At 34.2% G+C, this 26117-nt stretch overlaps 2 protein-coding genes across 2 annotated transcripts in view; one reads left to right on the top strand and one right to left on the bottom strand.

The window, feature by feature from the left end:
- LOC145292076 (uncharacterized) overlaps positions 1–26117 on the top strand; it is a 139948-nt gene that overhangs the window by 5277 nt on the left and 108554 nt on the right. The gene's annotated exons all lie outside the window — the stretch shown is intronic.
- Positions 22078–22896, bottom strand: LOC145292286 (uncharacterized). Its single transcript, XM_080138611.1, has one exon. The coding sequence runs from the start codon at positions 22894–22896 to the stop codon at positions 22078–22080; it is 819 nt and encodes a 272-aa protein (XP_079994737.1).

The raw sequence follows: 26117 nt of genomic DNA, 5'->3' as shown, positions 1-26117 counted from the left end.
AAAGAAGAGAGATATAAAGAATGAGAAATATTTGGAATCAAGTCTCTCCTTGCTATTATTTCAGATTATTTGGAACCATAGCAGCAAGTTTTAGTCTCCCCTCTTTTGAAGTTTTGAGGACATATCAGATATGCATTAATGTGTTTGTGAATCAGTCTTCTGAGTTTATCTATAGAATTTGTTTGTTTATTTTGTTTTCGATACGTTTGAACTAATTTCATAATTTATACGGAAAAGCATTTTATCTAAATTTTATTCATGAATAATTCTCTCCTGATAATTTTTATGCCTCTAGATTTAAAGCAATAGTGTCTCAAAAATGTACGCACACATTGATTGACAATAAAACCTTTATTTATGAAGAAAAAGCGAAAGGGGATGTTTCTAATGGAGAAGACAAATGTAATTGAAGATGCACGTTTGCAAATGTTCACATTGAAAAACATTTTTCTCCAAACAACGCTGATAACGCGCATCAAGGGGTTCACAAACGTCACGAAACAGGGCATTAGAGACACCATGTATATTTTCAGTTGAGCATTTATTCCATGTGTTCGTCCATTGTGTATAGGAAAATAAGTTATTTTACTGGACAAGCTCATTATTGTTTATAACATTTCTAAACGAAATGGTTTTAAATAATTAGATAGATATGGTCAAATTTTACTGCTTCTTTTACATACATAAAAAATCTAAAAATTGCAGTAGTCGACGTAGTTACGTCATACTCCCTTTAATTGGAATAAAACGTCCGATATATATATATATATATATATATATATATATATATATATATATATATATATATATATATATATATATATACGAAGTTTTTTTTTATTTGAATTTAATTAAAAAAACATAATTTTTCAGAACAGAAATTTATTGTTTGAATAAAGAATACAGCTGAGATTTTTTCCCTTAACCCATGGAATTTCGATGTAGGCTCATCTCCTCGGAGGAAACGTCATTAGCAAATATTAGATCTAATTCGAAATAATATTGTTACTTAGCATATACAAAGAAAACATATTTAAAAATTAATTACATCTTTTTAGGGGGCATAGATGAAAAATAGATGAAATAAAAGTGGATACAATATTTTGTAAAACTTGATAGCACATGGTTCATTAATCTTTGTTCTCTAATCACCTCAGGATTCTGATATATATATATATACATACATACATATATATACATATATATATATATATATATATATATATATATATATATATATATATGCATGTTTCGTTGAACAGCAAGGATAGTTTCTGTTTGTTGCTCTTACGATCCGTCTATTCCATTTGGCGGGTCAATGTTTGAACGTTCTGTTCAAGTATGAAAAAGACAGTCTCCATAGCTCTGAACGTTCCAATTCCCCTGAGTTGTCTACAGGTACGTGATGAAATAAAACGTTGCGTTAAGCGAATTCATTTAAAAAGTCGATTAAAATCGCTTAAAAGTACTTAAGTGTAACCTTTCCTCCTTCATATTTACTAGCCCGATGGATGGTCAGTTTGTTTAGGCTCGATATGAAAGAGGAGAGGGTACGATGGTGGTAAGACGATTCGCTTTCTGTCCAATATGAAATTATATAGTCAAACCAAGGTTCAAACCTTTAAAGCTTTATCGAAGTGGGTACAGATGGTGGTAGCCGTTTAGCTCATATATCAACCCTCATGATTGTGCTATTCCCTATCGATACCAAAATTAGTATGAATGACACAGCAATGTCGACTCTCTAAAAGATTCCAATAAAGGACAATGGTGGAATATATCCTGAATATTTTAAGAACACTTGTACTAGTTTCAGGAAGCGTGTGAAACGATTGTAAAACCACTGAACATTTATGTCAATGCAATATATATATATATATATATATATATATATATATATATATATATATTTGTAGTCATCGACATAGAGTCCTGTTTCGTTGTATCACAACTCACCAGTGCCGCTAGACTAGCATCTCTCCCAAGCCAAGGATTGAACCTAGAACCGTCGTGTTGACAGTCGGTGGTTCTCCCACTCGACCATGGAATTGACGCCCGTAAATAACTCGTCGGAATGTCTATTTTAATAGACACCCGCCACCACTTTTATAGTGCTCAAATCGCCTGTTCGTAAACAAACAAACAACGAGCTTCGCATTTTCAGCCAATTAAGTAGCGGGTGCGATTATTTACGACAGTGCTCTGCCCAAAGAGGGGGGTTTATATATATATTATGATTAAAGACTGAATATTAGTCATTGAAATTTTACCAATCACTATATGTATACTGATATTTCATTTTTTTTTTTTTTAATATTTCATTCAACCCTTAGCTATTAATAAGACGAATTTCTTAGGTTTTACTTCATTAATAAATGAAAAATAGAAGTTACTTATTTCATATTTAAAACAGTTTGACATCGTACCCAGAGTTTAATTCGTTTTAGCGTTGACAAATTTAGAGAGACGCTAGAATTGGTCAAAAGATGTCGCCCTGTTTGGGGTTTTCCGGGTCTTACTCCGGACATTTTTGCCCGACTATTCGCTAATTTTTTGTCTCTGTGTATTTTTCAAACTTGTCCCCCTTTTCAACAACCACCATTTCCTCACCCCCTTTTTTTCTGAACGGGATTTCTTTCTCGACTTCATTATTCATTTTCCCACCTCTATTTTATTCATCCTCGCTTTCGTTCCAGCTTTTTTCTCTTATTCACTCCCCCCCCTATTTTATGAATACATAAAACCGTATTAAAATTTTCACTTTTTATCTTTCTTCATTTGAAAAATCTGTAGAATTTTGAAATAAATCACAATAAGATTGGGCTAAGTTTTTTGTGTTTTTTTTTCTTTTATCTCTTATGTATGTTTTGTTTTGCATTATTCTCTCTCATCCCAGACTCCTTACATGAATTGCTTTATCGGATGATAACTATATATATATATATGTTTTTTTTTTGTTTTTTTTTACCGTTTTATCTGTTTGGTTACATATGTTTCGGATGTTGGACCGTCTCATATGTTTCGGATGTTGGACCGTGTTTACGATCTAACAGCCTCGTCAGACCTTACAGAAATGGTTGGTTAGTATTAGGAAGAATTGTTTTTAGGAGGAATACATGGGAATAAAAAGAGAGGGAAAGAAAATGAGGGGGGGATCTCCTACCCTCCCTCATTTTCTTCCGAAACATATGTAACCAAACAGATAAAACGGTAATACAAAAAAAAAAAAAATTAAAAAAAAAACAAAAAAAAAAACACATATTTGCTCTGCAATAGTATTGAGTACTCTCTTCAGGTTTTTACTAATTACCAGTTTTAACAAATATGTGTGTGTGTGTGTGTGTGTGTGTGTGTGTAATAGCTTGACGAAATATAATGAAGCACGTAACATATATATGATAGAAGAGGTGAAAAATATCCTCGTCAGTTATGATCCTGAAAAATTTAATAGTTATTATTTGCATAAAAAATTTAATAGTTATTATTTGCATAAAAAATTTAATAGTTATTATTTGCAATACCCCCATTCTAAAAAGAACCTTATACTTTCAAGCAATGCCGAACTAAGAAAGGTGTGCTTAGAAATAGCACACGCCTTGCATCACAATTACATGCCCGGCTACTCTTACAAGGGTGTCCATTGTCTTTTGAGGCCAAAAGGAGTCATTGATAGGATATTAAGAGTTAAAATGATCTGAGAATGTTTGACATTTTTTCATGTTGCCCATCTTAGAGACTCAATCGATACCGTGTATTCTTGTGATGCTCCTTTGATTTTAAAGGAGAAGAGATATATACAAATATTGTGTGGCAACACCTTTTCCAGCTTTAGTGGGAGGAAAGATTACTTTCGTATAATGATAACACGAGATTTGATGATGTACAGTTGTGATGTTTGCATTTTATGAGTAAACAACTAACAGGTAACCTGTTTGCTGATATCCATAGCCAGCAGGGCGTGAATTTACAAGATTTTGTTCCGCGTTTGTAGCGCTCGTATTATCTTTCCTTTCCTTTTCGTTTTTTTTTCTTTTTTTTCTGTTATTTATTCAATAAACCTAGACGTAAAGGCTGACTTTGTTCACGTTAGCGTCTTGATAGTACCTTCTCCAAAGAAAGTTACCCGGTTTGGTTTTATGTCAAGGCAGCGGGTACACTGCAGCCGGGTGTGCGCGTTGAATAATTTCGGGAGTGTTCCGTGTTTCGTAAGGTCACATGACAGCCGCGAAAAGCATGGCCGTTTCATGTTCTTTCTCCTCTTTCGTGAATCTAAAGTTAAAATAAAACATTTAATCGTTTGCTATGCTGATTTTTTTCAGACATAAATGCAGGTGGAAGTATCCAACCACCTTCCAATGAATAAAATAAAGTATAATCGTATTTGTCTTATTTCTATTGTATACAAAGAAAAACGCCGATCCTACTCTAGAGTTGTTTGTAGCATTTCTTTTCCTATATCATATGAATGGAGATTTTGCATCTGTTGGTCCAAATGCTTAGCTGTATTATAATTCCTATTAATGTACAAATTGTACTATCTTTTAATGTCTAATTCAATTTATCACATTATTCCACATTAATGTAGTGAGTAGTGGATTATTTAGGAAAGGTATTGGTTAGATGAAAGTGTTAACGTGGATTCGAACCTAGCACGCTCAAGTTTCAGATTGTGTCGTTAACAACTAAGTAACCGTTAATAGTGGAGTATCTGTTATATTATCACTAGCCTGGATGCCTGGCGTTGCCCGGGTTTTTGAAGTGTTGTGTTGAGCGAAAAAAAAAATAGTAGTAGACAGGCAGGCTCGAACCCGTACTGCGAAATAGGAAAAGAATGTGAAAAAAAAAACGTGCTGTCGATCGCCAAACTGGAACTTGCGAAGGGTTAAATTAAGGCTAGGAAATCGAAAATTGGGGGATGACTTTCGAAAATATCAACGAAAAAAGCGACTCCTCCCTGTAGAAAAGTGCCCAGTTGAGGGTGAAGAGATTAATGTTTTTAGCTAATTTTTCGCTATTTATCGTCCGAAGGGTCGAGCTTTAAAACGATACGGATCTCGTGAAAATCCGTCATCTTTGTCGAATATTTGAGGCAGACATATATATATATATATATATATATATATATATATATATATATATATAAAGTTTGTGATTCGGTTTCGATTCAAGCTAATTTAAGCCAAGTCATATAGATATATTTTTTATTTTTGAAATCGCAACTTTATAATATATATAAAAATCAATAGTACATTAACTCTATAATAATACACAGCTGGATTTATAGACAATATAAATTTGAAATGTATGTGTGTGTATGTGTATGTATATGTATAGATATATTACTCGTTATGAATATGTATACACGAGTCTATCAACGCTTAATGTTTCCTTCTTCATCATAGAGATAATTCCTTTTTTTCTCTCTATTACTGTTTATTAAACCCCCTCCCACTCCCTAAGTGTTTTGTGACATGCGACTTGTGTCAACGAACACATTTGCAAACCCTTTTTTTTTTTTGACACGCAAAAATTAATTTATAAACTGTCTCCCACCACCCATTAACACAATTCACTGTTCTGGTAAAATTACGACCCACTTTAATCATTTCAAATTTATATTGTCTGTAAATCCAGCTTAGCAGTTTTTGAACATTTTTCCAAAAAGGTTGAAATACGATTTCCCCATTTTTTATCCTTCTTTTTTAGAGAGCTCGCAACTTTTATAGTTTTTTTTTTTGAAAAGCTCAGTCTTTTCTTTCTTTTTTTTTCTATGGCGGCGAATAGTTCAGGGTCGCCTGACGAAGTCTCATTGACTGAAACAGATGGCTGTTTGTAGAGACATAATGTAACTGTTTACCCTTGGATTAATAATAATAATAATAATAATAATAATAATATACACAAGCATATATATATATATGTATGTATATATAGTAATTTATAAAATATATATGGCGATTAAGCTACACTGTATATTCTGCGTTTCATCCACTATAGGATTCGTCAGGCTTATGCACGAATTTTGTGGTTGCTACTTGTTTTATATATGTTGAGGATTTCTAGTTAGCCAATAAGCTTTCTAGTATCCACCGCGCCCCCTCCTATCAGCCAATGGGCATGCATTTTATCGAACAAAGGATCTGTTTAAGAACTAGGTTAGTGGTTTAAGGTAGATCTTTTCCTTCCTTTTTTGTATATATATATATAAATATACCTATATATATATATGTGTGTGTGTGTGTGTATCTGTGTGCGTACTAGCATTATAAAACAGTAATATATGAACACATGTTTCCACCGCTCGGCGGCGTAGCTTGACTATTCTAATATTCGATTCTTATGCAATATGTTCTATGATAAAGCGCGTTAACCGTAAGGCTACGAGACCCAAGATGACTTTATCGCTTTTTTTTATCGCTTTTTAAAGTTATCTACTAACATTGGTTACTTGGCCTTTTTGGCCAAGACTCCATTCACCCCCATCTAGAGGGCATCCCCAGAGGGGAGGTTCCTTTTACAAACCTATTGGAACGGGCAGTCTATCAACTAAAACGGGTTGGAAGGGTCCTATTAATCACCTTTTTTCTAACCTCCCCTCCCCGCCCTCGATACAAATGAATTATTGTACAATTTTTATTGTTATCTTTTTTTCTTGTTTTTACACGTCAATAAAAAATGTTTTAAAAAAGTTTGGAGATAAGTAGGACATTCCCCAGTACGAAAGGGTGAATGCGGTATTATGGTGAAAGAAGATACTAGCTGGGAGAAACTTTTGATTTTGTTTAGTTCTGGAGTGACAAGGATGACCAACGACCCCCACATCCGCCCTTTTGAGTTGGCCATGTGCCTAAGTTTTTTGTTCATTGTTGGTTTTCAGTGTATTTTTAACATGAATAAAGGATTTAATATCTCAAAGTGTAGTATCTGTTCTTCAGATGTGGCACTTCCATGTCTCGTTCTCTTTCAGTGGAGGAGAAATCCTTCACGACTGAGACAGTTCTTATTTTTGTAACTTTTCTCCACGTTAAAAAAATAACCCTGGTGTCTAACTCTGTCCCGTGGGGAGGCATTGTAAATAGATATTAACATTGGCGAGTGTGTGTGTGTATATATATATATATATATATATATATATATATATATATATATATATATATATATAGCTGAATGTCTGTGTGTGTGTGTCTGGTCACGAACAGACTCCTATATGGTTGACTATTATAGAAAACTGATCACATATAATGGTAGAAGATGTATCGAGACACAGGAATGGGTATGTTTGATCTGGCATAATGATGATTCATTAAAATTGTGGGGTTTGCGTACGCGCCTGATCCACAAAATATGGGAATAAAAAATTTAAAAAATAAAAAAAACGTTTACAAGTGTTTTTGATATAGATGTACATAAGAATCTTTTGATAAGTATGTTTTAACTTAATTAGGGATGGTATAATAAAATTGCGGGGTCTGCGTTCGCGCTTGGCCTCCAAAGAATGGAAATAGGCACACACTTTAATAAAGACTTTTCATATCTATCTGCGTAAGTATACTTTGATAATTATGTTTCAGTTTGAAGAAATATGGTATAATAAAATTATGGGGTGTTCGTTCGCATCTGACCTTTGTTCTCTGTCAGTGGAGGAGAAATCCTTCACGACTGAGACAATTTTTATTTTTGTTCCTTTTCTTCACGTTAAAAAACGACCCTGGTGTCTAATTCTGTCCCGTGGGGAGGCATTGTAAATAGGACCTTCATAGAATGGAAATACGTCACAAAGTTTAACAAGGTTTTCTAATATAGATCCACAGAATATTGCGATAAGTGTTTTAGTGTGAACAGGTATGGTATAATAAATTATGGGGTTTCCCTATTTTATTTTTACTTTCATCATATTTTGCTTTAGTTTTGATACCCCAAAATTCGAAGCTATCTCTTTACAACCCTTCCTTTTCATAACCTATCATACTTTCATAAATCAGAATCCATTTTCTGTAGGCTGTTTTTGAACCCATTCAACGATGGGTACTTTTGTTAGTATATATATAGTGTGTATGAATAAAAAATCAATACGAAAAATATATAAATGTTTATATTTTTTCTGTATTTATTTCCTATGTGTTGACGCGTTGGAATACAAAAACTCTTTTGAAAAAACAAAACAAAAGAAAAACAAGAATGATTCCTTCAAAAGCACATATTCTTCGATCGATACTTCGATCTTCCTCAGTGTGGATGGTGGAAACATTAGCGTAGAACGGGTAGGGTTAGCAGCAGGAGGGACACAGGTATAGCCATTAAGGTAAGATCTATTTGAATATGACCCTTCCAACATTTTTTACTTGGAATGGTCAACAACTTGTGTCGCCTCTTTTCAAAACCAATGAAACTTTGAATTGGACACCCACGCATCCCACGAACATCCTCGCATATGTGAACATACATGCATATACACCTGCGCACTATCACATATGCTTTGTCACGTACCCATACATACACAGGATACGCGCACACACGTTTATAGACGTGCGTATATATACATCTGGGGATTGATGAGCAGATGTAAGTGATAAGCTAAGTGGAATACTAAGTGGAATCTTCTCACCAAAAGCTTGGACTAGAAGGTGGCTTTTAAGCCATGGAAAACTCTGACATTCTTTGGTACACATTTTGCAGATATGTGCGCTATTAGTAGCACGTTTTTGATGGTCACTTCTATATATAATCAAATGCCGTTTCAAACCGCCTGTTGTTTTGCACGTCCGCCCGCAGTTGACACAGGTTAAATCTGGCAACACAAGACTGCTTTGTGGCCTACTGCGCTGATGAGTAGTCTGGTGGCTCATCAGCCCAGCTCTGCTCAGACATAATTTTCCGCACACCTCACACTCCAGACCAATTTGGTACCCCAACCCATCCACTGCTCCTTTCACCCTCCCTTACCGGATATCACGTTTTAGTCGCTAATACTGGGTTCGATCAGCCTCAAATTTGCTCACACCTCCCCGCAAGGTTCTTCTTCACTCTCTAGGATCCAAAGCAAGACTATCCCAGGTCATTTCATCCACCTCACATGTTTTAAAGGTGGGGCTCAAACAATCCTTGAATCTCATTTTAGGCTTTTGAGCCAGACGTCTTCCCTCGGCGAGCTCGCCATAAAGGAGTTGTTTGGGAAGTCGACTATCTGACATCCTCACCACATGTGCACTCCATCTCAGTCTATGTTTGATAATGTGAGCTTCAATGCTTAGACATTGGGTTCCTTCAAGAACCTCAATATCACTGACATACATTTGCCAACCCACACCTAAGATTCGCCGTAGGCACATTCGTCTCAAATGCTTCCTGTATGTTGTCCAAGTCTCACAGGCATAGAGAAGAGCAGAAAGAACGCATGCGGCATAAACCTTGATCTTTGTTGGCAGCAAGATCCCATGACAGCTACACAAACGCTTGTCCAACTTTCCAAAGGCATCACTTTCCCTTCTGACCCATAACGATACATTATCATCCGGGCACCGGACATACTTAGTGTACTACCCAAGCATACAAACTTAGTGACAACACTATCTTAGATATAAACTGATGGCTCATAGTAGGGCATGCCTGGAGCAGACTGATACATAAAGACGGTTTTAAGACATACATACATACATACATACATAAAGTTGCTGATATAGGGGAAAACATTGTTTTTAAATTAGAAGGCATCACAAAAATTGGATACTCGATATGCCGGTTAGAGAAATCAGATGCTAATAACATTTAATGTTGGAAATAAAACTGAAAGATGTATTGCAATGTTAAACGAGGAGTTAAATAATAGCAAAAACAACAACAACAACAACAACAAAAAATAATAATATTTACCCTCACCCTTTACTGACCAACGACCTGGCATTTAACTCAAAACAGGAGCCCAAATAGGGACGTGTAGCACGCTCGTGACAGAAAACTCTTTTAAAGAAACCAACGAAATGTGAGTTTACGTCCTTTTTTGTTAAATAAAAGAAAAGTTAAATGTTACTTCGAATTTATTCCAGAAAACAATCTGTTTCGATATAAACGCATAATTCTGTTTGTCAATGCAAATTTAATAAAAATCCCCTAAAAATGAATGCAAAAATAACCAGACGGGGCAACTGGCGATATTTATTACTTGAGAAAAAAAAAGTGTAATTCATTTTTTATTCTTTTTTGGCAAAGACGGGCAGAATGTCTGCGTATGTGGGCATGTGTGTACTAAAAAGGACTGTAACCCCCACCCAACCCTCCTCACCATCACCCTCTACTGACCAATGATCTGGCATTTAACTTAAAATCCTCTAAAAATGAATGCAAAAATAACCAGACGGGCGACTGGCGAATTATCTAGTTAAATGTTAGTTCGAACTTGTAACAGAAACCAGTCCTTTTTCCGATATAGACGTAGAAATTTGTCTCCTCTCTAAACGAGGGAATTAAATACTACCACAGCAACGGGGAAAATTGCCTTCCTCTCTCCCCATCCAACATTTCCAGCGGCTAAGCAGTATGGTGTAAGGTAGATCTATCTTCAAACGCCCTATTTCAGAGCATTATTTCTGACTTAAGTAGAATACTTATTTGGAAATTTAATTTTTTTGTTTTAATTTTGATTCTATTTATTTATATTTTTTTATTTTTTATTTTTAAATGTATTTTAAAATTAATTAATTTATTTATTTATTTGATCATGTCCCATATGTATGTGTGATAGTGCACGATACCTCTTGTATACATGCGAGCTTTACACTATCCCTGCGTCAGAACCACAGTTAAAATAATTCTGGGCTCGGTGCTGCCACAAACACTAAAATATGAAAAATGTCAATTACAAATTATCCAAACGAAGCGAGATTGAGACGATATAGATATAAATCTGAACAATGCAAACAAAACAGAACATTTGAAACTAATGAAAGCCAATTCTACCAAAATGTGAACGGAGGAAAAACAAAAACAGAACAACCAAATCCGACAGAAACAAAACTCTACTGGAGTAACATATGGGAAGAGCGACGAGATCACAATAGAAATGCTGAATGGCTGAAAGACATGAAAGAAGAGTTACAACAAATAGAAGAAGAAACAGCGAATGAAATCAGCAAGGAAACCCCAAAGAAAACCATAGGAAAAATGGCAAACTGGAGAGCACCAGGACACGACGGGATACATGCATACTGGTTCAAAAAATTCACAACCTTACACGAAAGACTAGCCAAAAACCTGAGAAGATGTATGCAGGAAGCAAGCGCACCAGACTGGATGACAAAAGGTAGAACTACACTGCTACAGAAGGACACGGAGAAAGGAACCGTTCCTAGCAACTATAGGCCAATCACGTGCTTACCAACTATGTGGAAGATACTGACAGTACAACTGAGGGAACAAATCTACCACTCCCTGAATAATCGTGGACTCATCCCCGAGGAGCAGAAAGGATGCCAAAAAGGAAAAAGAGGAACACATGACCTGTTATATATAGATCAAAAGATCCTAAAGGAGGTAAAAAGGAGGAGAAAGAATTTATCCATGACATGGATCGACTACAAAAAAGTGTACGACAGGATCCCCCAAGCATGGATAATATAATGCCTAAAAATGTATAAAATACCAAGCGGGATCACCAATGTAATAGAAAATGCAATGAAAAAATGGAGATTGGAATTGACAGCTGATGGACAACACATAACAGAAATTAACATACAAAGAGGCATCTTCCAAGGAGACTCGCTATCACCACTACTGTTCATCATAGCCATGATGCCTTTGAACAGTATTCTGAGAAAGTGCCATGCCGAATACAAGTTCTCCAATACAGAGGAAAAAATGAACCACCTGATGTACATGGACGAGCTGAATCCTTTTGCAAGGACCGAAAAGGAGCTAGAGACACTAATTAACACTACCAGGATCTTCAGCCAAGATATCCAAATGGAATTTGGAATGGATGAGTGCGCACAACTAGTAATAAGAAAGGGAAAACTGGGAACGACAGAAGGCATGGAACAACCCAACCAAACAGAAATGAGGGCACTAGGGAAACAAAACGACTATAAATACTTGGGAATTCTGGAAGCGGACACCATCAGAGCAACAGAAATGAAAAAAATTGGAAAGGAATACCTCAGGAGAACAAGGAAACTCCTGGAAACGAAATTATATAGCAGAAACCTAATAAAAGGTATAAATATATGGGCACTATCACTAGTAAGATACTCTGGACCGTTTATAGGGTGGACAGAAGAGGAACTGAGACAACTCGACCAGAAAACCAGGAAACTCATGACCAAGCATAATGCACTACACCCAAAGGACGATATTGACAGACTCTACGTAAAAAGGAAAGACGGTGGGAGGGGACTGATCTCTATAGAAGATTGTGTGAAGGACGCGACAAAAGAACTAGAAAAATACATAATGCAAAACACTGAAAGGAGAATTATGGCAGCGAGAGACACTGAAAAAGAAAAAAAACAGAAAACAGAGAGACAAACGACAAAACGAGAAAAGAGAAACCGAGAAACTGAATCTCTAATAACTGCAGCACAAGATAACTCGATAAGAACCAACCATATTAAAGCAAGGATCTATAAAACACAAGAAAACAGCAAATGCAGACTCTGTGGACAAAGAGACGAAACGATAAACCATATAGTAAGCGAATGCAGCAAACTTGCCCAAAAGGAATACAAAAACAAGCATGACCAAGTGGGGAGGGTGGTACACTGGGAATTGTGTAAACGATTGCATTTTGAGCGGACAGACAAATGGTACAAGCATAAACCTGCAACAGCACTCGAAAACGAGAACCACAAAATCCTATGGGACATGGACATACAGACGGACAAACCCATCCAAGCAAGAAGACCAGATGTCGTAATAATTAACAAGAAGGAAAAATCCTGTCAAATCGTGGACTTTGCAGTCCCAGCTGATCACAGGGTGAGTATGAAAGAAAAGGAGAAACGAAGCAAATACACAGAGCTAGCCAGAGAGTTAAAAGGGGTTTGGATGATGAAGAAAGTCCAAATAGTACCGATAATAGTAGGAGCACTAGGAACAATCCCGAAAAACTTCGAAAAAAGAATGTCAGAAATTGGAATCAGAGGAATAACTGCAAAAGTACAACGACTAACGATAATGAAAACGACTGAAATATTAAAGAAAACCCTTGAATGCGGAGAATAATACAAGACAATATAACGAATAAGCGTTACAGGGAATGAAGAACACCGAAACTGCATATTTACAAGTTCTACACCCCCCATCATGCATTCCCTCCATTGTTTCATCACCGATCCCCCCCCCCCAAAAAGATATCAAAGGGCCGAGAAAGGTCAATAAGGACTGAAAAACAGAGGAGCGAGCGCCAACCAGACCTCGGCTGGACAAGCGCAGAGAGAACTGGGACCTTGGGGAGGCTGAGTGCCACTCAAATTCCAGTATAAACCAATAGCCACTACCAGCGAGAAATCAATGGTAAGCGGCTGTTGCGATGATGCAAATTCATTTGCAAATGCTATCGAAGGAGGTGGAGAGGGCTGGACGTCTGGGGAGATTTGTTGTCACTCAGCTTCCAGAGAACACCACAGGTTTCCAATCAGATCGTTTGCTGACTTGTGTGAAAGCTCCATGTGAGCCAATAATAATAATAATAAACTTAATCCCGTGTATCTTCAGAGACGGGTACTATAGTATATAGAAATTGTGAGGGGGAATGGGGAACGCACCGATGTCTACACCTGTGCATTTGTGTGCGCGTGTATGCGTGCTCGGAAAATAGAATTCAATATATGTCGAAAATCAAAATATGTGGAAGCTAAAAAACTAAAATAAAGTAAAGTAAAAGGCCTTACGAAAACAAAAACTGCTGTTGGGGAATGCTAAGCCGTTGTGGCTTGTTATGAATTCGGTAGGCGGACTTTTTTTTGTATCATTCAACCACGGTAGTGGTTGAATATATGCTTAAGTCCGAAATTGAATGAATCGAGACACATTCAAACCCCCACCACTAACTCCGTTCGCAACCAAATTTCAAACAGGTTATATAGTTGAATAGAACACCTCATTAGCTACATTTTGAAAAAAAAATTCGAAAATTGGTTCAGTAGGAAAAAAGTTACAAATAAATATGTGGGTTCACAAACAGGAGAGTAAGTACATAAGTGACTAACGCTTTTTTTTATTTTGCATAACTTTTAGAAAGAATTAAATGATCCTAATTATGATATAATAAAATTATTAATTTTTATGTAAATTATAAAATTATTAATTCCATCTATTAACTAACTAACTAACTAACTAATGAATTAATTTTATTCAAACAATTTTCACTACATAAATATATGCAAATAATAGGGGGGAAATAAGTTCAATCCAGCGACTGACACCCTTTCTAACTCAACAATAAACAACAACATATGCAAATAATAAATAAAATATTTATCAATATTCAAATTTTATTTTTAGCTGCAATATTTTAAGTCTAAAAAATTCTTATTTTTTACTTTACTAGAATATCTTGTTCTTTACTTTTCCACGTTGAATTTCTTGTCCTTTACTTTTCCAGGTTTAATAAAATCTTAAGAATATTACTTTTCATGCGCGCATTTTTCCATATAATATATACATATTTAACATTTAATATCTGCTATCCTAAGCATTTAAAAATATTTCGACTATATTCGTAATTGATATTATTATCTGTGTTTTTCTTTGTTTTAATATATAAAGCTTTGAGTATTTTTAGTCTATTAACGTTTTTTATTCGCCTTGCAAAAACTTATTGTTTTTCCACCATGATTCCTCGGAACTCCAAATGATGGCATGCATGTCCTCCCAAATGTTGCGATATCGAACTAGAATCAGAGATATGAAGAGCTAATGTTCGCGACAATGTGTTAGTAGTGTAAGCTAGTGTAAGGTAGTATTGTTGGAGATACACTCTCTCAATGTGCATTTGAATTGGTATACTACATTAGTTGTCTGTAATTTTTTTTATCACCTCTTCTAACAATCAAGTTTGGGTGGTTAAAAAATATATACATGTTGTTTCTGATCATCAACAATGGTGAATAGCAAATTAGTCACAATTCGGATTTTACGTGAAATCTACTTTCATAAAAAAAAACAAATTCGTTCAAGTGTATCGTAAAATAAATAAACTAATACATGACGCTTCTTTCTTTCTCTGTCTCGGTCTCTGTCTATCTGTCTGTCTGTCTGTCTGTCTCTCTCTCTCTCTCTCTCTCTCTCTCTCTCTCTCTATATATATATATATATATATATATATATATATATATAAAATAAATGAAAAAGTATATTCCAAGTTACATGATGTTTATCATCTTACAATTTATTTTTTAAGATCGTTGACATTCAAAATTCTAGACAACACCTGTTTCATAGCACAAAATCATTCATTTAATATATCAATCAATATATTTTGCAATTTACTCTTCAGAAATGGGTCCTGTCAAGAATTGCGACTGCCAACGTACTTAAAGGAATAAATTATAAGATGGTCAACATCATGTAATTTGGAATATAGACCTTTGTCATTTATTTATTATATGCTCTGTAAGCTTCATCAATTAAGGATTGGTATAACTAAAAGGTGACAATATACTTGGAAAAAAACAATATATATATATATATATATATATGTTATTGTTGTTGTATGTTATAGGTTGCTGTTGTTGTTGTTGTTATCAATCGTCCGGTCCGGAAACAATGGTATAGCAGTGAAGCTACATAGCCTGAGCAAAGTAATATCTGTGCGTCATGAGTAAGTTGCTGGAATCTGTGTTAAATAGAGAAGTAATCAACCATCTCAGCAAAAATAACCTTCTTAGTGACACACAATATGGTTTACGTTCTGCTAGATCTACAGCAAATGTGCTTACAGTTATATATCTCATAGGATTAGCGAAACTCTTGACGGAGGCAACCTTTCTAGGGCACTCTTGACATATCTAAGGCCTTTAATAGGGTATGGCATGAAGGTTTACTTCACAAGATCTCTAGCTATGGTATAACTGGAAATGTCTTCTCAATTATTAAATCATTTCTTTCTGACAGGTTCATAAGAATAGTAGTTGATGGGCAAAAATCAGAAGCTCACAGTATTAATGTCTATCCTGGACCCAACTCTTTTCCTGATCTACATTAATGATCTTCTAAATCACATCCTTACATCATTTGTAGACATTTATGCTGATGAGACTAGCATCTATGGTAGCACATCTATATCAGTAAACGACCAAGTTCTCTCCGATTCTCTCTCCTCTGATCTTGAGCACGTGGTATAATGAGGGAACGGAGCGGCTTGTTACTTTTAATGCATCTAAAACCAAGCTTTTATCTTTACATCATCAACGCTCTGATCCCCATCTGGCACCAGTTGAAATGAATGGCTCTCGTCTTGAAGAGGCCTCAAGTTTTGACAAGCTTCTTGGCTTGACCTTTACTCCTGATCTTAAATGGAACACGTACATCAAATATGTTGTTAAGGCCGCTGGAAAAATGGTGGGAGCCTTCTATCGATCCAGTAGATACCTCACTGCTGATGCTATTCTCTATCTATATAAGAGCCAGGTACGTCCAAGGATGGAATACTGTTGCCACATCTGGGCAGGAGCTGCTAGAAAGGACTTGTCCTGCCTTGATAGAGTTCAAAATAGACTCCGTAGTCTCGTAGGAGATATCCTTTTCTCTTCCCTGCAACCTCTATCTCACAGAAGAGATGTTGCGAGTTTGTCTCTGCTGTTCGACTGAGCTTCAGTCTATGGTCCCCCCCTCTCCAAACTTTCAGAAGAAACACTCGTCTAGCTGAAAACACTATCAATAATCCCCCCACTCGTTATCTGTGCCTAAATCTAAACGTAGATTCCACGAACAAAGCTTAGAACTGCACGCCTGTGGAATTGTTTTCCGTTTTCCTGCTTTCCAGCTGACTACAATATGGTTGTCGTCAAGTCTAACGTAAACAAGTTCTTGATGAGCCCTCCCACTTTTTAACAAATTTACCGAATTTCCATTACTAACGATTACTATATTGTCCAATTTCTACTGTACACTCTTTTATCCTTATCCTCGAGTGGCCTCGTGGCCTTGATAAGTGGTGATGCCTATGTAAAAAAAAAAAGGAATAACTGCTGCCCGTGCACCAGTTCCCCCTCTCTATTAATGATCCAAGGGAAAGACAGAATCAATTCAGCTTGGCTCTAAATACGCCGCAGGAATTGCCGATGATGACAATATTAATTCGGGCCGGCTTAGGAACTACTCTTCCGGGTTTTCTGTCAGGGTTTACTCCCTTAACCTTTCTTCTGGTTGGGTCATCCCGCAAGGCAGCGAAAGTGTTGAATTTAGAGATACTTTCTCCAAGGTGAGCTACCATCTAAAGGTAACGAGTCACACCTGCTCGAAGTGACTGATTGTAAGACGCCAATGGACGACTTTTGCCTCTTCTCACAGTTAGTATAAATAGTTTCGCCGGGTTTTGTAGATTAGCTACACGGGAAGACTAGGCGTTGGACTTGCTTGTCAGAGGCTATTTGAGATGCACACAATGAGGCCATTTTTTTTAGAGAGAAGGAGCTTATCCTCACTACCATCCTCGGTTGTTACAAGCTTTTCTTTACCAGGACTACCCGACTTTTGACATATTGTTCGACTACCACGCTTCGCGATTGAATACAACATTGTAGCCTTCAAATCTAATGTAAACAAGTTCCTGTTAAGCCGTCCTCATAAATAATCAAATTCTACCCAAGTTACATCATAAGTCATTACTACACCACCAACTTAGATTTATTAACATTCATCCTCAAGTAACCTCCGGGTCTTGATAGGTGGTAACCTTCAAGCAAATATATATATATATATATATATATATATATATATATATATATATATTGTTCCTGTAATCTCATCATTTTAACTTGGAGTATTCCTTTAACACCATTATTTCAATTTTAATTTTAAATTTATGTGCTGATATAAAACTTCTATAATTACACAACGTTGTTTTGCTAATAACATTTGCTTCGATGAGATAAGCCATTCATTGAAAATCCATGGATTAAGGAAAAAAAAATTAATAATTGTTTATACTCCTTTGGCAAACGATAAATTTCTGTTGCAATTCTACATTATTTAATTCAGAATACCACATTATATATATACATATATATATATATATATATATGTATATATATATATATATATATATATATATATATATATATATATATAACTACTTCATTTACTCACATAAATTTAATATACGAAAGTATAGATTTATGCGTAAACTTTAAGTATTTACTTCAACAGTGCTCAATACGTAGGTAGAGCTAGTTAGTAATTTATAAAATATATATGGCGATTAAGCTACACTGAATATTCTGCGTTTCATCCACTATAGGATTCGTCAGGCTTATGCGCGAATTCTGGTGTTGTTTCTTGTTTTATATATATGGAAATTCTGAATTAAATAACGTAGAATTACAACAAAAATTTAAATATATGTATATATATAATATATATAATATATATATAATATATACAATATATATATAATATATATAATACATATAAATAATATATATAATATATGTAAATAATATATATAATATATATATATAAATAATATATATCATATATATAAATAATATATATATATAAATCATATATATATAAATGATATATATATATAAATAATATATATATAATATATATACATAATATATATAATATATATATAAATAATATATATAATATATATATATATAAAATATATATAATATATATATAAATAATATATATATACATATATAATATATATATAAATAATATATATATAATATATATAATATATATATAAATAATATATATATATAAATAAATAATATATATATAATATATATATATAAAAAATATATATATATAATATATATATAAATAATATATATATAAATAATATATATATATAATATACATATATATATAAATAATATATATAATATACATATATATATAAATAATATATATATATAAATAAAATATATATATTAATAATATATATATATAAATCATATATATATAAATAATATATATACATAAATAATATATATATATATATAAATAATATATATATATAAATAATATATATATATATATATATATATATATATATATATATATATATATATATATATATATATATATATATAATGTGTTTATGGTGCAGATAGATACTTAAATTTTTTAAATTCTACATTATCTAATTCAGAATTTTCAAAATAGGCGGGAATAGAAAATACGGAGATTGCTCCCACTTCTCAGTCCCCTACAGAGAAAACATTGACTAATCACCCTCGGAGTCATCGAAGTCAAAACTTAATCTGACTTGGGAATTCAGATGGGTATTTTCTTTCCACGAACTGCAAATAAGTTATAAAAAAACATAGTCAGGCAAGAAGTTCATTGCTAACTTAGCGACACCAGATAAGTGAACAAAACTGGACGAGCGGATCTATCTGCATAGCAATTGTTGTTGCTAAAACGTAAAAACTTTCTTTCGATAGCGGCAATGTGTGACTCCAGTTTATTTATTTTTATTTATTTATTTATTTTGACATCACCCCTAATTCCAAAAGGGACGATCAGTATAGGTGCAAAATTTGTCATGCTCAGACTCATCGGTATTCTCCAAAACCACGCTCCATTCTCGAGTTCAGAGATAATGCCTAGGAGGATCTTGTCTCCAAATCGACGAAAACAGATACTGCAACTACACTTTGATTTTATCACCAAAAAAGCCGGTACACAAAACAAACAAAATCCGTCTATTCAGTCTGCGCTATCAGATATTTAACTAATGTGTTCATTCAGTCTGCGCTTTCAGATAATTAGAATTTTCAGCGGAGCAACTGCTTATCAAGGCCCAGAAGCACCTTGAGGATAATAATAATGAGTTAACACCGTAATATTCTCCCGATGACCGCCTCATGTCATCCAGTTTATTCTCGTTCTAACTTAGGCACTCGACATTACTAGTGTTTCGAAGTAAATAAAAGTTGAACCACCAAAAAATTATCCAAGTAGGTAGAAGAGTAACTTATCTTTTGTAACATTTGTTATTAGCATGAATATAATTACACGTAATAGTTTTAACCAAAGATGATCATCTCACAAAAAAAATAAATAAATAAATAATAGGGAATTAATTCAAATGAATGTTTAAAAGAATATACAAATCAGCTAGACCTTTTGTAGATGAATGCAATTCCACGACCCATATATAGAAAGTAAAAGTTGTAAAAAAAAAAAATATTGGAACTCGACAAACATAAGCCGGCTAAACGTGTTATTTCTACACATGCTCAATTATAGAAACATAACTTAGACAACGTTATTTTTTAAGATTTTGTGTGCGTATGGATTTAGGTCAGAGAAGTATTTGTTTCGATTCTATATGGCATCCAAGTCATATTCTTAAAACTTTTGAAATCACTACTATATATTGGGTACAATATAATAATCAAGAGCGTTTTGGCTCTATAATAAAAAATACGAAATCTGCACAAATTAAAATATCATATTTACCTGTATTTTACGACCGGGCAATGCCTGGCGTCCTGCTAGTAGGCTATAAAGCCTGGTTATGCTAATTACTATATTAGCCAAGTCAACCATATTATAATATATTTATCCTTATTTTCTTAAGGAGGTATTGAATAAGAATTACCCCATTCCAGAAGGTGCGCAAGGATCTAAATGTGTTTATACCCGTTGCACCTGTATAACTTGAGAAACGAAGCCAATCTTTATGGCGAGAAATAAAATCATTAAATAAAATTATTTGGACGCTCTGATCCAAGAAAAGTGTTGGGCTACTATGGTAGAGAAATTTGGACCAAACGCAAAAGGACACCACCCAGAAACTCGTCACAGTTTGTATACCATATATGAAGGGCTTGTCTGAAAAACTTCAACGAATATGTAATTCATATGACAACAGGACTGTATTTAGGAGTGATTCAACTCTCGGAAAACAGCTTGTGAGAGTCAAGCCCCCTACAGAAAAAAATAATGACTAACAACTATGTATATGAAATCCCATGTAAATGCGAAACGTATCGTCCGTTGAAAGTACGGTGAGAAAAACACTGAAAAGCCGTAGTACGTGGTGAGACTGAAAAGTCAGGTATAGCTGACCATATCTGGAAAGAAAAGGGAACCCATCTACCATTATGGGACGAAGTAAAGATTATAGACAGAGAGGAACGGTGGAGAGTAAGACGACTGAAAGAAGCAGGGGAATAACCAACTGCTAAGTACACCTAGTATAGAATTTAATACAATATGGGAACCAGTAATTATAAACAATAGATAATATATACAATAATAAGTGAAAACAAATATACACAAGTAATAAGTATAGAAATATATATGCATTAATTATACTGTCCCTATGATGCGGTTGTTTAAACAGTTAGCATAAACGCGTACTAGCAATCAAAACACTGAAGACAGGAAATTCCATAAACAGGTTTATTGAAGGTAGATACGGTAAAAAACTGAAACAAACAACCAAACAAAAAACAAAAACAAAAACATTGTTCAGAATACAAAGAGAAAAAGTCCAGGAACGAAAAGTTATAAAAGGGCTGAATGGGACGTTGTACGCGTAAGGAAATGAACAACACAGCTAGGAATAAGGAGGCCGAACACGTGGATAAAGAAAATAAACAAAGTTCGTAGTTGAAATGAAATAATATAAAAAATAATATTAAGGTATTAAAAAAGTGTCTTTAAGAAATGGATAATATAATGGCTTAAAACGGCTAAGGATAATGAGAAATGAAAAACAAAGCCATGCGGCTAGAAATGCAGCTGAGTTAGAGTACAAAACATCGGTCAATCTGCCGGTGTCAAGTCAAGGGAAACTCTATAAAAAAAAAGTCCGACCAAGGGAGATAACTGTTTAAGGCACAAAACTAAGAGACATAACACTCCTCGCCTGACGTCTTAGACGTCATAATTTTTCTAGTTCTTGGTACAAAGAAGGACAATCTCTGTAATGGGTCTGAGGAGGAGCTTGGTGCCATCCTTTCTGGAAATCTTTACTTCCACTTTCCTTACTAGGTTGTCTTCACTGGGGAATACACGTGTGATGATTCCTAAGGGCGACTCGTTTCTCGCAGCCTGGTTGTCTTTGAGCAACACCACGTTCCCTGGTTCTAAGTTGGGTTTATCTGATCTCCACTTTGTGCGCGTTTGGATCGAAGACAAGTATTCTCTTCTCCATCTGCTCCAGAAAGTTTCAGCCAGATGTTGGATGAATTTCCATTGACTTTTGAGGATATCTTTGGGTCCATAATTGTGTTCGTGTGTGAAGGATATCCCCACTTTCTGAGTGAGGAAGGTAGCAGGTGTAAGTATGCCAGGTTTATCCGGGTCTGTTGATACCGGGACGAGAGGCCGAGTATTGATTATGGCGGTGACTTCTGCCAAGAAGGTGGTAAGTATCTCATGGGCCAATCTCTGTTTGTGCTGCAGGAACATAGAGTTCAATATCTTTTTGGTCATGCCAATCATTCTTTCCCGAGTTCCTCCTATATGAGAGACATGGGGAGGGTTGAACGACCAGGCACAGCCTTGATCTGTTAAGTATTTAGTGGTAGAGTTCGTACCTGTGTTGCATTGAATGCCCGACTCCTTACAGGTGCCCACAAAATTGGTCCCGCGATCGGAACGTATATGTTTAGCCGGGCCGCGAATGGCAAAGAAACGCTTGAGTGCGTTAGTAAAACTGGAGATGTTCATCGATTCAATTACTTCGATGTGGATACCTCTGGTGCTCATGCATGTGAACGACCACCTCTTGTTCGACGTGAGGAGACGAGCCAAGGACCAAATATGTCTATCCAATGTTGGTGAAAGGAGGACTGGTGCTAAGGCGGTCGGTAGGGAGGTTGGCCATCTTTTGTGTCTGTATCTTTGGCTTCTTGTCGAGGCTGTGTTTCAATGAAGAAAATCGTCTTCATGCTAGTTTCTTATTATGGGGGAGACGGCGTCGGGGAGATCGGAAGGGTGGTGGAGCAATCCAACTGTTGTTTTTGTCTTTTTCAGTCCCTTTCCCTTATGTTGAGGAAGGTGACACCCTCAATAGAAGGCGCTACTTTTTCATCGTCCTTTGTCTGTCGAAATGGGTTACCTTCCATTTTGGTAGGCTATGATCTATCACTGGTGCTGTACCTGGAAAAAATCAATCATAAAAGTGATAACCTCCTGAAAGTTCAATCCTCAGTGTGGGCGACCGAAAAAATACATTAGCGAATTACTTAGGGCCTCTACCCAATCATGGCTGAAGCCATCTTCTAAGCTTGAACGTTTAGCATTATTGCATAAAACATGGCAAGAAACTCCTCAATTCCTTAACTGATCAATGCAATGCCTAGAAGGGTTTTAGCATTAAAAACAGCCAAGAAATGTCGACCAAGTATAAGTTATTAAATTTTTAACCATTTATTTTTATTTTGTTCTATGAATTACATATGAAATAAACTGTTTCTATTGGTGCCTATTCTTTTCTGCCACACACACACACACACACACACGCACACACACACACACACACACACACACACACACACACACACACACACACACACACACATATATATATATACATATATATATAGATATAATACGTGTTATAATGTTGTTTGGTTTTAAGATGTACACACTAATAATATAATTATTGAAAAAAATATATAAACTAGGCTGGTTGCCCGGCGTTTCCCGGTCGTAAAATACGTGTAAATATTGTATTGTAAAATTGAATTTGGTATCAATATTCATCTACACAAAATAATAAAAAAACCTAATATAAAGATTTGGCATTGTACTATTATAATTTACAATAATTGTGCTTTCATAGACTTTAATGATTAATGCTAATTTAAATATAGAATATTAACGTTCGAACAACAGTTATTGAAAAAAAGGAGGGAAAATAAAATAAAAGTAGGCTTAAATTATTTGCATTTTTCATTAAATGAATCGTAGACGTTAATAATAATAATAATAATAATAATAATAATAATAATGATGATGATGATGATGATGATGGTGCTTATACATTTTGTTACTGTGCTATTTTTTAAAACGTATTTTAAAGTTAAATCCGAGTTTACGATATTTTTTTAATATTGTTAGGTGAAAGTAAAAATAGTTAAAAACGTTATCCCCTCCCCACGTTAAGAATAGCTTTCTAAATAATAACGTTATTATTTAAGCACGGTCACATAAGTGCATAAGTTTAAAAACTGTAATTTCTCATATATTACCAAACAAAACTGGTCTATGTATTGTTAATGATATCAATGTAGCTGTAAGAAAAAACCCGCAATAGCAATCAAAATTTACTCGTTAATCGATAAACGTTTTATGCAGAAATTTATGAATGAATAAACATTTACAATAAAATATGGATAAAAAAAATAATGTATGATTTACGTTTTGTAAAACAAACAGATTTCTTTTTAACGAACTACACAGACGAGAGTTAATTGTATCAAATTGATTTTAACGTTCTCTGTTGACAAAAAATTATGTAAATATCGGACTATTAATTAGAGACCTCGTATATTTTTTGAAAAATGTGGCAAAATAAATTTGCCACTATTTCAATTAAAACATTAAATCAAAAATATTTTTTTGAAGGTTGATGCATTATTTCCTAATGTAACATTGTCCATAGTCATATACTATTTAGATGAATATATATATATATATATATATATATATATATATATATATATATATATATATATATATATATATATATATATATTGGAAACCTTTAATAAAAACATCTATATTTAACACTTCATATCAAGGAATATTGGAATTCAATATTAATTTTAAATTAATTATTTTTATAAATTCTGTTTTTTTTTGTTGTAATCCAAATAATTATATCAACGATAAGAAATATTATTGAAAAAAAACGTTGATTCTTTTAAAACATACTAATGCTGAATTTATATATATATATATATATATATATATATATATATATATATATATATATATATATATATATATATCCTGGCTTAAGGTAATTGCTTGTCTAGCCGCACTGATGAGCTGTGAAACAGCAAAACGGTACTGTATGTGGATGACTATATATATATATATATATATATATATATATATATATATACATATATATACATATATATATATATAAATTTATTATTTAAACACTTCAACTTTATAAAATTTTGCAGTTTTTATGGACCAAAATTTATTTAGTTTTGTTTTCGTAACAGGAAATATAGGGGGAAGACGTAGAAAACCTAAAAATATTTCCTCTCATATATTTAATGAACCCCACTTTTAATATATAAATTAATTTAAAAATGAATAAGTATCGAAAATTTCATGAAAATCTGACCATTAGTTGATTTTTGCTAGATTTTTTAAACATGTGTAGTTATCACAATGATCACTACACAGGAACGTTGTTTTAAAGCTTCGATAATATAAACACATTTAGTCTCTTTCATTATTTTCGTTTGCTGTAAATTTAAAAAAAAAATATTAGCAGTTTATTTGAAGCGTCTTCTTTTAAATGGTGCAAAAGTTAGGATGGTAATATTAAATTAAATTACAGTTACATCGTGTTACATATAAGGCAGGTTAAAGCTGTTAAAGGTACCCCCATTATATATTTTCAAACCAGGCGGAGATAGAAGATACGGAAATCGCCCCCCCCCCTTCTCCGTTCCCTACAGAGCAAATATTCAACAATCATCTTCTGAGTCATCGAATTCAAAACTCGGTCTGACCTGGAAATGCAGACCGGTCTTTTTCTTTACATGAAATCCTAAAATGAAGCACAAAATGCAATAAACAGTAAATACACATAGTCAGGCAGGAAGCTCATTGCTAACTTAGCGACACCAGACGAGAAAACAAAAGTGAATTGAGAGGATCCGCATAGTAAGTGCATTCTTATTTACCCCGAAAAACAAAGTGTTATTTAGTTTACTTTTCATTAGCGGGTAAAAACGTGA

This window comes from Euprymna scolopes, chromosome 13, assembly GCF_053919585.1.
Source record: "Euprymna scolopes isolate OS-2025 chromosome 13, ASM5391958v1, whole genome shotgun sequence".
Classification (NCBI taxonomy): domain Eukaryota; kingdom Metazoa; phylum Mollusca; class Cephalopoda; order Sepiida; family Sepiolidae; genus Euprymna; species Euprymna scolopes.
Note: the sequence above shows the minus strand (reverse complement) of the source record. Positions and strands in the feature narration are given on the sequence as shown.

What these genes read in the sequence shown, in the direction of transcription:
- LOC145292286 (XM_080138611.1), bottom strand. Translation starts at nt 22,896, where the DNA reads ATGAGCACCAGAGGTATCCACATCGAAGTAATTGAATCGATGAACATC.